The sequence below is a fragment of the Mus pahari genome, chromosome 11, assembly GCF_900095145.1.
Source record: "Mus pahari chromosome 11, PAHARI_EIJ_v1.1, whole genome shotgun sequence".
NCBI lineage: Eukaryota > Metazoa > Chordata > Mammalia > Rodentia > Muridae > Mus > Mus pahari.
This window is the reverse complement of record NC_034600.1, coordinates 20,944,888-20,961,986: the sequence shown is the minus strand read 5'-3', so window position 1 is coordinate 20,961,986 and position 17,099 is coordinate 20,944,888. Positions and strand designations below refer to the sequence as shown.

At 36.7% G+C, this 17,099-nt stretch overlaps 1 protein-coding gene across 1 annotated transcript in view; it reads left to right on the top strand.

Annotated features, from left to right (window-relative positions):
* Xrcc4 (X-ray repair cross complementing 4) overlaps positions 1-17,099 on the top strand; it is a 201,735-nt gene that overhangs the window by 125,700 nt on the left and 58,936 nt on the right. Inside the window, exon 7 of the mRNA XM_021208634.2 lies at positions 8,090-8,237. Coding sequence (XP_021064293.1) covers positions 8,090-8,237 — 148 coding nt within the window. The remainder of the gene's footprint in view (positions 1-8,089; positions 8,238-17,099) is intronic.

Below are 17,099 nucleotides of genomic sequence, written 5' to 3'. Positions count from 1 at the left end.
ACTGTTGGAAGCTAAGGAATTATAGTTTTGTTTTGTGAAAAGTTAATAACCATTAAAAGTTCTTTCCAAGGTTTGTTATTTTAACAGTAAAGTTACATAAACTGAATGCTTAATGGGGTTCTTTCATAAACTGCTATTCTAGGTAATGTTTTAAAATGCTAACGAGATTGGTGGCAGCAGACATAATCAACAGTGTAATATTTAATAACATAAACACAATCTAATTTGAGAAATTACTTTAACTCGATTAGTATTTGAAATTTATTACAGTCAATCAATGAGTGTGTATTGAGGAATTACTCTGTTTTATACATTGTGCCAATCTTAGTAGTACAGATGATAATTTCCAGCCCAGCTTTATGGTGCTTGTAAGCTTCAAATTAATTATTTTAAGTGCGATGAATTCTACTACAGATGTCGGATAGCCATCCAAAAGACTCTAGAAGATGAATAGGAAGGGTTGGTTCACATTTTTATTTGAGTTCACTCTAGATGTCATCTAGGATTTGGGGTATAGCTCAATGGCAAGATGCTTGTGCACCATGTACCTAATCCTGGGTTTGATACTCAGTACAACACCATATAAAAATAATTACACTGCACCAAACATTTATTTCTCGGCTTTCTTAAATCAGTTGCTCAGAAGACAGACAGACTTAATAGCTTCCTCTTGGAAAATCTCTTTAGTACCATTTCAAATTCACAATTATATTTCCCAAAGAAGTGTCTGTAACTAATGAAAACAGTATAAGAAATCAATTTTAAAATCTTTGGCAAAATACAAGTAAATATGAAGCTTAACAGAATAGTTGTAGAAATATTATACTGAAAGGCAATGGTTTAAAAGCTGTCACACCTTTTTCAAACTTTATTCTATGATATACTCTATATGGCTTTTTTTAAATACTTGCATTCTCCTGTGCTATTTGACTGTAAGCCTTATGAGTGTCTTCTGAACAGTGCCTGACAGAAGACACTGGTTATTAGATATTGAAGAATAATACAACCTATTGTATAAAGAATGGAGTTCCATTACTAATCATTTAATTAAGACAACATGTGAAATATAAACACTAAGTTACATTTTTGATGAAGAGTGCCACTTAATGTAATCAATCAACCCATATTTTTTATGCTATCAATAGTTCTGGGGTGTGTACTTCATGGTTAGTGGCTTACTCTGATTCTGATTTTTAGAGTACTAAAATTTCAAAAATGACTTCTTATGTTTCTCCAGTAACTATTTGTTTTGAAGTTTGTATTCCAACTATGCTAGCCAGAGAGAAGCTTGACAAATGCTAATGTGCATTGACCTGGTTGTGTGTACATATGCACATAGATGTTTGCAATGTTTGGTACTGTGTTTTCTTTTTTATTTTCAATGAAATCTGATAAATAAGCTACACTGTTGACCTTTTGTGTGAGATGGTCATCAGTTATTCAGTAGATTATGGTTGCAGGGTGACAAGAGATTACAGCTTTGAAAGGGGGCTATTTGATGAATGATGAGGAAAAATAATGTTGACTTGTTTTATCACATTACAAATTTACTACCTCAGATAGATCACTTGAGATAATGCTTTTTGAAGTGTGGCGTATCCTACCTTATCTCAGTTACTTTTCCTGATTATCTCTGTTCTTGTCACTAAGACGAAGCACAGAAGTAAAAGGGTAGCCTCTGGCCTTAGGGTGTTTGCTTTCTAATAGGGGAAAAAATCATGTTTTCTAGGGTTTCGGATTAAGGATTATCTTTTCCTTCTTAATGTTTTATAACTTAGAAATAAAAGAATGTGCTTTTCTGATTGTAAATACCTAATACATTCTTGCAAAATAAATAAGCGAATTAAGTAACCCAATGGCCTGAGGATTCACAAAACTGTCTTCATAGTACATTGAGATTTTGTGGCAATGGGGTTATTTATTTTTTGGAAATCCACCAGTTTCCCTTTGCCTTTTTAATTTATGAGAAGGTCTAGAAGTTCTCTTAAAAATTTATTCTTTAAATTCATTCAATATGAATCTCATTTTTTCTATAAACTCAGAAGTATTAATACTGAAAATAAGTCATATATATCTGATGTTTCTACATAAAAAACAAGATGTTACCTTTATAAAGTTTTATCTAATTAGTTTATATATGTGATTGGTTTTTATTATATCAGAATTCATAATGAGTTTAAATCTTTTCAACTGAAGAATTTGACTTCTACTACTTACCCATGATAAATGGCAAAAGTAGAAATTCACACTCATGTGCTCCCGCTCCATTTTCTCCTCCTCTCTTCTTAAGATTCTAAGTAAGTTTGACTTTGAAAATGAGACTTCCATTTTTAGAGTTTTCATATATGAAACTACTGAATTGCTTGTGAGATAGCAATATTTCCATGTGTTCATATTCTAATTAGAGAGAGAAGGTTGTATGGAAAGAAAATATCAGCAATAGAAGATATGATGTGTGAAACTTTGAACCCCAAGGAAAAGAAGAAGATTTCTGTGGGATAGAACTGACAGAGATGAGAAAAATGAGTCAGTTCTGAAGTACGAGCAAGGAACAAATGTGACTATTAGTATCATGGGGACCTCAACATCATGACAAAGATGTTCCTTGAGGATAAGGTCACAAAACTAAGTTGGAGTCCGAAAAATTCTAGGACCTTAATACTTTGTTATGAGCCTGGGAAGTAAGTGACATTTTATATATATAATTTCCAGGTCAACAGGTCAAAGATTAATGATCAGTACCTCCTTCATTCTACAGTTTAATATGAGAACTACATTGCCAATACCATGAATGACTAACAGTGAGGTTCAGGACACTTGTGTGTGGAGGAGAGCACATGAAGGGTTAGGAGTAAATGTGTGTGGAATAGAAAGAAAAGATGTGGCTCCCTCCATGCCTCCATTACAGTGTAACAAGCTGTGCATCATATGAAGAGAAAAATCTCTGTAAGTTTTAGAATAAGAATGCAATAAATAAATAAACTTATAAATTTCTTGTTTTCTTTTTTCTTTTATTTTTATTGAAAATATAGTCTTCTCTCATAAAATAATCCCAACCAGTTTCTCCTCTCTCCATTTCTTCTATGTAGAGGAATTTTAATCCAACAACAACATGGCTGCTCTGTTTTCACCCAAATACCTTCTAGGTCTGTGTGATCTAGCTATGCAGAAACACTTTTAGTACACACTTTTAATCCCCCCTGGTGTGTTTAGTACACACCTTTAATCCCCAACAGTGATGTCTAACTGAGGGGCAGACAAAGTGGCAATTCAGAGAAAGATTTGAAAGAATGAGTGAGAGATGGTATAAGCACAATTCTCAAGAGAAACCCTGAGTAATAGCAGTGCAGGAAGAGCGTCAGTCAGTACTGTTCTTCAGCCAGTTGACTTCAGTGCAGTGGGGTTAGGTTAGTCACATGAGAGTCAAGGCAGTGAGTGTAGTGCAGTGGACTTGAAGCCAGAAAATAAGAACAAGTCAATGAATGAGATTAGAACAGATTGCTAGGATTAGTTTGAGGCCAAGCAGAACAATTCAGAATCAGTCATCTTGAAGAGAAGTTTGAGCTAACAGCTAAGTTGACCACACAGCCAGAGTTCAGAAAGAGCTAGAAAGTGTGAGCTTATTCAGTACTTAGTCTCTGCAAAGACAATTACATCTGATGGATAAGTTACTTCTACAATCCTAGTCTTCTCCAACCTTTCCTCTCCACTGGACCCATTCCTCTCTGTAGAAAATCACAGGCTTCCAAGAGACAAGATCCAAATAAAAGAGGATACAAAAAGACGAGGCAAAATGCCTAACATCCAGGCTGGCCAAGGCAACCCAATTGGAAGAAAGGAGTCCCAAGGACAGGCAAAAGAATCAGTGATGCAGTAACTCCCACTGTCAGGAGTTCTACAAAACCAGCAAGTTGACATCTATATCATAATATGCAAAGGAGCTGGGTCATACACATGTAGGCCTCATGCTTGACTTTTCAGACTCTGTGGGCCTACATGAGCCCTGGTTAGTTGATTAGTGGGCCATGATCAGGACCCCCTTCATTCTAAAGTTTAATATGAAAGCTATGTTGCCAATACCATGAATGACTAATAGTGATCCTCAAGACACTTGTGTGGGAAGGAGAGCACATGAAGGGAATACTTCCACCACTACTGGGGGCTCCCTGAGTTCCTAGGGGAAGAACCAATAGAGACCTCTAGTTGACTCTCTCTTACAATGTCTGGCTATGAGTCTCTCTAACTACTCTTACCTGCTGCCAGAGAAAGCCTCTCTGATAATGACTAACAACCACCATTTTATGTTCTATGAGTATCATTAGGAATTAGGAATAATTTCATTTGACCAGTCATGTTTGACCAAAAAAAAAACCAAAAACAAACCAAAACAAAAATCAAAAATGTAAGAGTCTATTGGTCTGAAACTGATGTTTAGAAGATTCTTTCTTTCTTTCTTTCTTTCTTTCTTTCTTTCTTTCTTTCTTTCTTTCTTTCTTTCTTTCTTTCTTTCTTTCTTTCTCTTTCTTTCTTTCTCTTCCTTCCTTCCTTCCTTCCTTCCTTCCTTCCTTCCTTCCTTCCTTCCTTCCTTCCTTCCTTCCTTCCTTTCTTTTTCATGGGGTTTNCTTCCTTCCTTCCTTCCTTCCTTCCTTCCTTCCTTCCTTCCTTCCTTTCTTTTTCATGGGGTTTATCCAGATTTCTGGCAGTTTAACCAAAGATCATGTAATTTGACATTGAAAATACCAGGGAAGCCAACAGTCTCCTCATGTCTTCTTTTTACTGCCAAGATCCTGCAGTTTTGCTGTCAGATGAGTAGTGTGGGTTTCGTGAGGTACCTTTTATAATTGCAGGGACTGTGTAAAGATCTCTAATATCCAAAGCAGCAGACCTGATGAGAACCTGGGGTTCATTCCAGAGCCCCTCCCATCAGTGCTTCAGCTCTAGGGGGATGGGTGGCAATAATCTTATTTTCTGTTTGCTTGTTTAGAAATTACTGGAAATGCTCAGAGTTGCATTGTGATGGTAAATAACTGATGATAGGTTTGAAAACTGGAAATTCTATGAGTTATCTGTAACTTACAAATAACTTACTTTCCAATAAGTAGACATTCTGACTGAAAGTCTTACATTCGTTATATTTCTCTCCTTTACCCTCATTTTTTCTATTTAACCCACAGTTGCCTATTTTGTTTTTCTCTCTTTTTATTTCATTAAAAATGGATATTTTAGACACTATATTCTGATAAATGTTCCCCTCCCCCATTCTTCACTCAAATATTTCCCACCTTTCTTCCCATCTAGATCCATACACTTTTTCTCCTTAGAGTACAAACAGGCATTTAAAGAAAAGTAATAAAATAAAACAAAACAAACATGCAGGAACAGTGCAAAGTAAACTAAAAGAAAAAGATGCATAGACACAGGCATTCATACAAACAAGAATTGGATAAAAACACAAAATGGGGAGCCATAAACTATTTGCAAAGAACTTTTAAATTTAAACAACTTCCCAGACAACAATATTATGAGACAGAAATACCCAGTGATGCCAGTGTGTTGACTTTATGTTGCCATCTCTCATTGGGCATGGGACCTGCCCTTAGGAGTGGTTTCTACACCTAATGCAACCCCATTGGTAAGAATTTTTTATTTTAAATAGTTATCAATTACAGACATGTTCTAGGTTTAAGGATGGGGATTTGTATCTGCCTCCCCTCTCAGCACTGTGGCCCCCATCTGCCCCAGACATGTCAGGCCCCGCGTATACTGCTAGTCATTTTAAGTTCATATATGCGTCGGGCCTGCTGTGTTTAGAGGACATTGCATCCTTAGTGTCCCCCATTACCTCTTGCTCTTCCTTCCACGCTTTCTTTCTTCTCTTCCATCGACTTCTCTAAGACCTGAGGGGGGGATTTGATGGTGAAATCCCATCCACTACTGAGTGTTCCAAAGTCTCTCACTCTGTACACATTGTCTAGCTCTGCATCTCTATATTTGTTCCCATGCAGGAAGAACCTTCTCTAATGGGCACTGAGCAAAGCACGATTCTAAGAAAATACTGTTAGTAGTCATTTTACAGTTTATGTTCTTTTAGCAGAACAATGGAATTTGCTCTTCTCCAAGTACCTTAAACATCTGTTCTTAGGTTCCTAGCCACCGGAGCAGTGTGTGATGGGTTGCATCTCTTAAATCCAATTAGATATTGTTGGTTAGTCCCACATGCTTTGTGCCGCTACTGCACCAGCACATGGGAACTCAACTTGCATGTTTCTCTACCACCATGGATATGTGGGATGTGGGATATGGAGATATATATATCACATGCAGACCTATGTATCTCAGAAATATTTATTCTAAAAAAAACAAAACAAAAAAAACAAACAAACAGACCAAATTTAATAGTGTTTGCTTGCAAAACCAACTAAGATCTGGACATAACATTCAGACCCTTACAGTTCTGTCATGGTTTTTCTATTTTTTTTTTCTTTTGGTTTTTCAAGATAGGGTTTCTCTATATAGCTATGGCTGTCCTAGAACTCACTTTGTAGACCAGGCTGGCCTCAAACTCAGAAATCTGCCTGCCTCTGCCTCCCAAGTGCTGGGATTAAAGGCGTGTGCCACCACTGCCCAGCTCTATCATGGTTTTTCTTAGATCTCTATTTAAGACCCAAAGAAACATCCTGGCTGCATTAAAACTCTGACAGCATGTGAGCCTATCATCATCATCAGCTGACTCTTTACATCATGCTTCCTGGAAAATGGATGTTATAGCCTTTTAATGCATCCGTTTCTAATAGTATTTTGTTGTTTTTGTTGTTGTTATTTGTTTTTTTGGGTTTTTTGTTTGTTTGTTTTGGTTTTTGGTTTTTCAAGACAGGGTTTCTCTGTATATCCTTGGCTGTCCTGGAACTCACTTTGTAGACCAGGTTGGCTTCGAACTCAGAAATCTATCTGCCTCTGCCTCCCAAGTGCTGGGATTAAAGGCATGTGCCACCACTGCCTGGCTCTAATGCTTTTTTTCAAATCAACAGTCTAGTCAGGTATATTGGTGGATAACTAATCCTAGGACTGGGAAAGTAGAGGCAGACTGAGCTATATGATTTTGAGGCTGCTACCATGACTACATAGTGAGAACCTGTCTCAAAAGTAAATACTTTAAAATCCTATTAAGTATTCAGGGATATGCTTTCAGAACTTCCCTATCGGTAATGACTCCTTGTCTTCACTAACTCAACAGTTCTTTGTAATGAAGGACTGGACTGTCTACATCCTAAGTGTCTGTATCATCCAAGCTTTCTTTTTACTTCTGAAACATATTTTTTTATTTGTTTATTTATTTTTTCTGGTAACTGTTAAATGAGACATGAGGGTTATTATGTATGTATGTGTTTGTGTGTGTGTGTGTGTTTGTGTCTCTGTGTGTATCTGTGTGTGGCTGTGTCTGTATACATATGTCCTGAGAAGACAAATTGAAAGCTTAAATCATGTTGATACCATTATTGTATTGGCCCAGATACCCCGCTTTTCAATGAAACATGGATTATGGTAGAATAGTTTGTGCATTGGTTAGCTAGCAGGTATTGTTAGTGCTCATATTTGGAGCTAGATTAATAAAAAACACATAAACCATATGCATTGGTGCCTCTGCCTTACAAGTACAGCCACTATGAGGCTTTCATACTTTAACCACATTAAATTCCACTTTCATTAATATATAAGTTTTTTCTCGTTCTTATTTTAAGTTCGTTTGATTTTTAAACCTGTGATTTTTCCATAACTAACAAATTTCCAGACATTCATTATCACTGTTCCAAATTACCTTCCTTTTTGCAGCCCTGTATATTATTTCTTATATTTGTTGAGAACATGCTTGCCTCAGACAGACAGACAAATAATTCAGTGGGCACTGATCGTAATTCTCCAGTATTAGTAACGTACTGAACACCATCTCCCTGCTTCACATTCCCAACTGTACATAAATGTTTTTGAGAATAGTTCTGCTTTCTCTACATTGTGCTACTAATGCCATTGTTTAGGAAGCAATTTAATGTTTAATATAAATTATATGCATTGTATTTATATTTTGTTTTAGAAACTCTAGGAAAGGATGATTCCATATTTTCAAGTCTGGATGTTACTGACATTGCACCAAGTAGGAAGAGGAGACACCGAATGCAGAAGAATCTTGGGACAGAACCAAAAATGGCTCCACAGGAGTTGCCTCTACAGGAGAAGGAAAGGTGAGTGTGCACATCTTTATAATTATGCTACATCCCCATATAGAATACCCAAAAGATTAGAGGTCCTTGGCTGATGATAAAAATTGGGATGTGGGATATTATAAAGCAGTTGAAATAATATTTTTTTCTAGTATTTGGTTAATATACATTAATACTTTAGGCCAAATATTAATTCCAAAACTATAAATAGTGTTTTTGTTGTGCTTTTCATAGTTTAATTAGAGAAGATATGTACAATACTAAACTATTAGACTGTATCTTGGGTTCAGTAAGCATTTCCATCCAATTCATTGTTTAAAGGGCACTGAGATCACATTCAGCTTAGCCACTCTGTATGGTTATGCTTGTCCCCCACCTCTTGTACAATCCCTTCCTCTGGTCTGTTGTTTACTTTTATCAAACTTTGACAGTATATGATTTATTTTTACTCTGTGTTTCGAACTTGAATTTATATTCTAATTTAAAGTAAAAACTATATTTCAATATAACAAGACAGTGGATATTCATAAATAGTATAATCAGATGAATTATACTAAATGAATGTGTGTATTGATATTCAATGAGGATTTTATTCTTTTTCTTTAAGTTGTTGTTAGTTTTGCAGATGCTGTTATTAGCTCCTTGCAGAATGTGCAAAGAGAAGACCCATGGCTTGCAAGACTTTCCCTTGTGGTCTTCCCCGTCCCTTCTTTAAGTCCATACCTATGTAAAGCTGGGTTTTCTTTATATCCTCCTTAATACAATTGAACTGCTTTCAGTCAAGGCACCATCAAACAAACTTACCAACAAGCTTCTTCTTGCTTGATTGTTTGTTTGTGTGCCTGCTTATTTGGAAAACATAGTGATAATTCACAAAGAATAAAGTTATTCCAGTAAGTGAAAAAAGAGCCCATGCATTTGTAGGAGAGTTGGGAGCAGTGTATTGAAAGGTTTACAAGGAGGAAAGGGAAGGAAGAAATGTTATATTATAATCTCAAATTTTAAATCAATTAAAAATGGTACTCATGTTGTCAAAAAGATTTGTGTAACCTTAAAATAGTTTATAAGCATTTTAGTGTTAATTTTCAGGGTGTCCTTTGTAGTTCACATGAACAAGAATGTAGATCAAGTAGTCTTTTTTTTTTTTTTTCTTTTTTTGGCAAGATAGCCAATTTTTTCTTTTTATATACTTTTATTAGATATTTTCATTTACATTTCAAATGCTTTCCAAAAAGTCCCCTATACCCTCCCCCCACCCTACTCCCCAACCCACCCACTCCCGCTTCCTGGCCCTGGTATTCCCCTGTAATTGGGCATATGATCTTCACAAGACCAAGGGCCTCTCCTCTCAAGTATTCTTGATATGGGCAAAAAGGTTAAAAGTTTAAAATGATGTTTAGAACACAATCTTTTAGAATTCTATAAGGAGTAGGACATGATGAGGTGTAAGCCAAGCCTTGGGAGTCTGGCAAGATAACAGGAAAGTTCTTAAGTTTCTGGCATAGAACATTAATTATAACCATATTACAGATGGTTATAATTGCTCTGCTCTGTAGTCCTAGCTCTCTTGTGGCTGGGGATTGTAGACTGTTCAAGTCCAGCCTTGCTGTAGAGTTAGCTCAAGGCTAACTGACTGTAGAGTGAGATCCTATCCCCGAAACAAAACAAACAAAATCATGATGATGAAATTGGATTGATTTGTATATTATTTAACTATGAAATTTTGCCTGATATATTTGTCCCTTGCACAGGATCCTTTGTATATAGTATCATGTTTCAAGATAACCTCTTTTAAAAATCAACATACAATGAACTCTTGCTGTTCAGGTTTCTCATCTCAGTTCATTCCTTACCTCTTCGCCATTTGAAAGAGATATTGTCATTTAAGGCATACTATGCTTTTCTTTTTTTTTTTTTTTTGCATTATTTTCCATTGATTCTTTTATTCAATACATGATGGAAAGACCACATTCCTGAACTGCTAATAAAATCATGCATATTTAAATCCAGGTTATTTACCATGCAGAGAAATAATCAAGTCACAAGAGCTAACATATATATTTGGTGACTTGATATTGATTTTTTTTATTAAATTTATTTATATACTATGCTTTTCATAGTGAAGAATTATTCCTAAATTGTATCAGAATTACCATGCTATTTGTATAGATTTTATTGTGAAGAATAAATTACTGGCAACTCAGAGAACTCTCACCTTCATTTGCCAGTCAGCAAAATGTAACTCATGGATATTAGTTATGTGCTGGACATGATAGCGAATCTTAAGGATTCAGGAGAGTTAAAAACAGAAGTAATTACCCAATATGTCTTGTTCTTTTTGGTCTGATTGTTTAGTTTGATGAAAACCTTGGGCAAATCCAACAGGAAGCAAACCTGTTGGATTATATGGTTGAGCAGCATTTTACACCTCTCAGTGCTCTGGAGAACAAAGTATAAAGTCTTAAGATTATTAATATTCCCTATGTATAGACTGTTGCTAAAACAAGTTTCTGATATATACATTGTAGATGGGTGAAAGAATTTTAGTTCTGAATTATTACTATTTTTATAAAACTTTAAAATAAAAGTAATATGCTTTTGTTTTTTAAAAACATCCATATTAAAATGTTCCTTTCTATTTTGAAATGATTGTGTTAGTTTGTAAAGTATATTTTCAGTATTTAAAAGTTGTATTAAATAATATCATCTTTTTTCATTGTGTGCCAATCCTTGTAGGACCATCTGTGTAGAGTATTTCTATATAGAACTAAAAGCAGTTTAGTTTAGTGCTTGTCAATCAGAGGTTGAGTGTCCAACACCCTGCTTTATAATTCCACTTTCATCATCCAACTGAAAAAAAAAGATGTTAACATATAAATATATACCTTATTTTTTGTATTTCAGAATGTCCTTTTCATTTTGAATATTCTAGGCTGATATTTTAGAACTCATACAAATTTTAATTTCTTGTTCCACATTTCCAATTATTTTTGTTTAAAAAGAAGCTTCTGAAAGAATTATATTCTCAGCCAGAAATGAAACAGCAACAATTAAAAGAAAACAGTAGGCTGAGACATGCTAAGAGGGAGGGCAGGAGGTAAGGAGGACAAGGCCAGGTGCTGATGATTAGCCCTTTTAAACCGAGCCTTTTAGAGCTGGGTGTGGTGGCGCACGCCTTTAATTCCAGCATTTGGGAGACAGAGGCAGGTAGATTTCTGAGTTCAAGGCCAGCAGAGTGAGTTCCACAGCTATACAGAGAAACCCTGTCTAAAAAACCAAAAAAAAAAAAAAAAAAAGCCTTTTGTGTAGTATACTGCTTCTTAAACACATTTTTTTCTAAAAAATTCTCATTAACAATATATATATATATATATATATATATATATATATATATATATATTAGATTTAATCTAGGTTACTGCCATTAACCTTAGCTTCTTTTGCAAATGGATTGTTACTGTTTTAAAGCATTTAGCTGTTGGTAGAGAATTAGTGGGTCCTATGTCTTATCATTATTTATGTGATATTCTGCTTCAGTTTATGGTACTGAGGGAGGTATAATCTTTATAAAGTTCACTAAAATATATAAAATGTTCCCTTGCATAAGGATATTCAGTAGAAATATCTTCTAGACTAGAATACAGCTCTTTTGGTCGAGTGATTATGTAGCATGCACAAAGCTCAGGGTTCAATTCTCCAGCAATTTGGTATGATGATATCGCCCTGTACTCACAACACAGGCAATAGAAGCAGAAGAGTCATAAATTCAAGGGCATCCTCTTTGTTGACTGCATAGTGAGCTCAGTGCCTCTGGGATAAATGACATACTGTCTCAAAGACAATAGGAAAGAGAAATAGAAAACATTAGTTGTAACTCATGTGGAATTTTAAATATATGCATCATACCCTGTCTTAGTTATGGTTTCTATTGCTGTAAAGGGTCACCATCACCAACAAATGCAAGTTGGGGAGGAAAGGGTTTATTCAGCTTACACTTCCACATTGTTGTTCATCACCAAAGGAAGTCAGGATAGAAATCCTCAAGGTGTAGGAGCAGATGTAGAGGCAGTGGAAGAGTACTGCTTACTGGCCTTCTTATAGAACCCAGAACTAGCCAGCCCATGGATGACACCATCTTCCATGGGCTGGGCCCTCCCTCATTTATCACTAACTGAGAAGACTCCTTCCAGCTTTATCTTATGGAGAGGTTTCCTAAACTGAGGTGTCTTCCTCTCAGCTGACTCTAGCTTGTGTCAAGTTAACGCACAAAGCCAGCCAGTACAGTCCATTAAAGATTATTTCTTCTATATCTCCTCTGATAGCCCGATAGCCTCATTAGTTAGCTGCCACCTAACTCTACACTGACTGAGAAAATGCACAGTAGGCATTATTGGTTTTTCCTATGACTTCCCATACACTGCTGAACAAAGTGGTCACCTTCTTTTATTTCATATAACTTACTCTGTATGACAAGATGCAAGTGTACATTAATCTAGATTTGAAGGTGTTCAGGATGTATTAGAAACAACACAGAGGATTCATCCTGAAGTATCAAAATTTGGTCTATAACCTGAAGGAAAAGGATGAGTTAAACACAGCTGTGGAGCAGGGTTGTAGATAACAGTGTTCAAGCACAGTATCTACTGTAAGTGAATTCTCGGGAGTATGCATATAACAGAAGAGAGCAAGGCAGAAGGTATAAAATGCTGGTGCTCTTGGGCCAGATCACAGTGGGCATGTATATAGCCCTGTTAGGAACTTTGGCTTTCATCCAATATAGAAGTAACCCTGCTTTTGATAATATAGAGCAATGATTTCTTCAGATTTTCCTGCCTGTTTGTAACTCTTGTTAAGATTCAAAATTACTCATCCATCCCATCTCTATACCCTTGGGACCCAGCATCTTGGTAAATGTCAAGAGCTCCCTAGTTCTTCCCCTTTACTCCTTTTCTTTATGACTGGGAGGACCACCAGAACCACCCTCTACCAGGAATCCAAAACTGCCACATTAGGCAGGGGCTTCCTTCTTGTCCTCCATTCCATAAAGCTTTTTCCTGATGCAGCCTGCCAACAGGAGCCCCTCCCCCCATAACACCTCTGTTGCCTAGAAACTTGGCATCTTGGTGCAGACCCAGGGACCTGTAGTTCTTCCATGGGGCCCCTTTCTGCATTTCCTTCTAGTACAGCTTCATCCCTTTACTCTTTCTTCATAACTGGATGATAAATCCCTATTTCTGTGACTCAACTTACTTATGCCATCCAACATGGAGAAATCGAGTTGTTGACCAAGTAAAGGCTTCAGCCTTATTTATAAGAGCCCATGGTTTTGGAAGGTACATTTCTACCAGAGAAGAAAATTAATATCTCCCGCTACAAACCCAGTGACAAACAACAGTGACCTACCCGCATGCAAAAATACTGGTGCAAGGGAGGCACAAATGTCATGGAAATAACTGACCGCTTTTTTTTTTTTTTTTTTTTTTTTTTTTTTTGGTTTTTCAAGGCAGGATTTCTCTGTACAGCCCTGGCTGTCCTGGAACTGACTTGAACTCAAACTCTGCCTGCCTCTGCCTCCTGAGTGCTGGGATTAAAGGCGTGCACCACCATGCCTGGCTCATTTTTGTTTGTTTGTTTTCTGTTTTGTTTTTTCTTTTCGAGACAGGGTTTCTCTGTATAACCGTGCCTGTCCTGGAACTCACTTTGTAGACCAGACTGGCCTTGAACTCAGAAATCCGCCTGCCTCTGCCTCCCAAGTGCTGGGATTAAAGGCGTGCACCACCACGCCTAGCTACTGACCACTTTTTAGATAGTGGATTTAAAGCCTATTCCATGAGATGGAGTTCATACTCGACACTGCTAAAGTGCCCAAGAACATGAGACTATAAATAGTTCATGAGCCCTAGTGAAAAAAAAATCTATTTTTTCCACTAAATAAACAAAGCAACAAATGACTCCTAATAACATATTGCTGTACCAGTAGATCAGAGCACCACTCAGCCCGCATCAGAGAAGGTTCATTGTACAACAGATGGTAATTAGCACAAAGGTCCACAGCTGACATAATGCAGAGAGTGGGAGACTCTAGAACACTAAACTCTAAATGGGATGTCTTGAACAAACCCTTCTCCTAAGACTCGGGAATCTATTCAGAAGATGAGGATTTCAGGATGGTTATAAGTTTCAGCTGTGAAATGGGATCTTCCAGAAACAACAGGAATGATACACATATGAACTCACAGAAATGATGACAGCATCCACAGATCCACACAGGTTAAAACCAGATAAAATATAAGCACTGAAATGGGGAAAAGGAGACAAAGTCTGAGCTCTGAGAAGCTCTTTCCAATTGATACCATCTGGAAAGGGGAAAATCAGGCCATGCCCCATGCCTACCGGAACTTGGACAACACAGAGTCCTTTTTTATTTCTGTACTTTTTGTCTTTTTCTTGTATTTTTATCATTAGATTTTTCTCTAGCTTGTTGGTTTCGGTTTAGCTTCTTGTTCACTGGCTTTTTGTTGGTGAGAGGGAGCATGAGGTTTGAAGGATAGGGAGGTTGAGAAGATCTGAGAGGAGCTGAGAGCCGAAAGAATGGGATCAAGTGTAGGAATCATTTTTAATAAAACTGTCCTTTTAAATAAATGTATCAAACTGCTGGGTTGAGCAGACAATTCTGATATTTCAGCCACTATTACATCTTTAGGATAAAATGAGTTAAATGTAACTAAATTCATTGTACTTTTTTCTGTTTTGTTTTAAACTGTTCTAGCATCGTAAGTTGTGTGATCATGGATTCACAATGATGCAGCTTTCATTTTAGAAACACTGGGAAGTGACAAATACATACTGAAGGTTACTAGATGCTTACAGGAACAAAAGCTTAAACCTGCATGAATTAGCAGCCAGAGGTGCAGGTTTACACTCTCAGTTTGCTTCTTTCTGGTAAATATAAACACTGTTTCTCAGGAATATTTTTAGATTGCTAATGATTTACTATTCTAGTATTATTGTGGAATTCTTAAGGCTGGTGTATATCGATAATTATTTATTTAAAAACTAGTGTGGCTAATGCAAGTAGTGTAGGGATGTGCTATGACATCACCCTTCCCTGTCAAGGAGCTCCAGCACTGTTACTGTTCACTGTTCACGGGAACCATGTGCGGGCATCCTTGTTCTTTGCCACACTGCACCACACTAAGCTGTGATTGTAAATGTTTTAGTCAGCCTTCTTACCATCTATGTTCATCAAAATGAGCTACTTGCAAAGTCTACAGGAGTCGTGAGAATTTTTGGATTTATATATTTCAGTAATGTCACCAGGTCCAATACCGAGACATATAAGAGCATTATAAAATTACTTTCTATGAAAGTAATAGCAAAATAACTAAATGAAATAACACTGTATCCTGGAATTATTTGGCATTCATCCTTCAAGTTTTTGGGTACTTTTAATTTCTTTTATTTTATGAAGGTTTTGCCTACATTTATTTATCTATGTCAACCACGTAAGTGCCTGGTGCCTATGAAAGTCGAAAGAGCATATTAGATCTCCTAGAACTGGAGTACTAGATGCTTGTGAACCACCATCAGGTGCTGAGAACTGAAACCAGGTTCTCAGCAATAGCACGGCATTCTCTCAACTGCTGGGCCATCACTCCAGGAGCTCATCTGAAAAGCAGAGTGGAGCCTTACTTTATTAAATAGCAGAATATCTAGGAAATATTTTTCCAAAATCCTCCTCCCCCCTTCTCTCTGACACACACACCACACACAAAGCAGTTTTATCTAAACAGATTAGGATTACATATTAACAAAGGCTTTGCTCCTTATCCTTAAAGACTTATAAATGTAATTTTTTTCTCTCAGGTTTTCTGAAAAAAAAAATGTGGCAGAAACTGATAGAGACATATCATATTGTTACCAACCCTGTATTACTCTGGCAACTAAGATGGGAAATCAAATATGGAAATATGTAAATTCCATAACCATGTATCAAAAATGTAGTTTAGAATCTCTGGTGACCAAGAAAAGTCAGAGATTGATAGGAACAAAGTGCCTCCATGTTAGACATACATGAAGGTGTCACACACTTAATGGAATTTGGTGGTGACTTCAGTGCCTACTCCTATGACACCATTCATTCTATAGGTATGTATGAGATGTGATAGCAGGAAAGGGCTCTACCTCCAAACTATGTGGAAACCGATGTGAATCATCAGGCGTCCTTTGTACTCCTACCTCCATAGCTCAGACCTTTATACAGCAGAGTTTCTGAGAACCCCCACAGGAAATAATTTATTTGACTGAGTTTCCAGATGTTCTTAAGCATTGCACCATCAAACAATTCACCTCCGTTATGCGCTCTCCAAGATTGACAAGTGCAGGGATACTAAGAACCCAAGTAGCAGTAATTCTCCGTAGAACTGCTCTGGGTACAGACTAAAATTCTTTAATGTTCAGGGATTTTATAATAATATGAGGAGATTTCAAACACAATTATAATGTTTGGCACTAAAGTGCGTTATCAGAAAACCCTCTAGTGTGCCTGTGGGATCTCCTATGGTCCTTGCACAATCCTGTTTAGGAAGTTGTTTGCTTACCACATTGATGGCCCTTGCTGTGAGTAAGGAGGTCATGTTCTGAGTGATAGGACACATGTGAAAACATTCAGCACCAGTTGCAGGATAAATCCATTAAAGCACTGGGCCAAAGTATAAACAAATTCTTGCATAGCATTTAGAAACTTCTATAGACTGTCTTTGTTTCTACAGGCTACAAATAGAATATGCGTAGCTTCCTGTATTTCAAGTATAATTCCATGGGAATGATTTAGTTTTCTGTGTGGTAGATGCCTTCTAAAAAGAGTTCAAACATGTTTTCCAA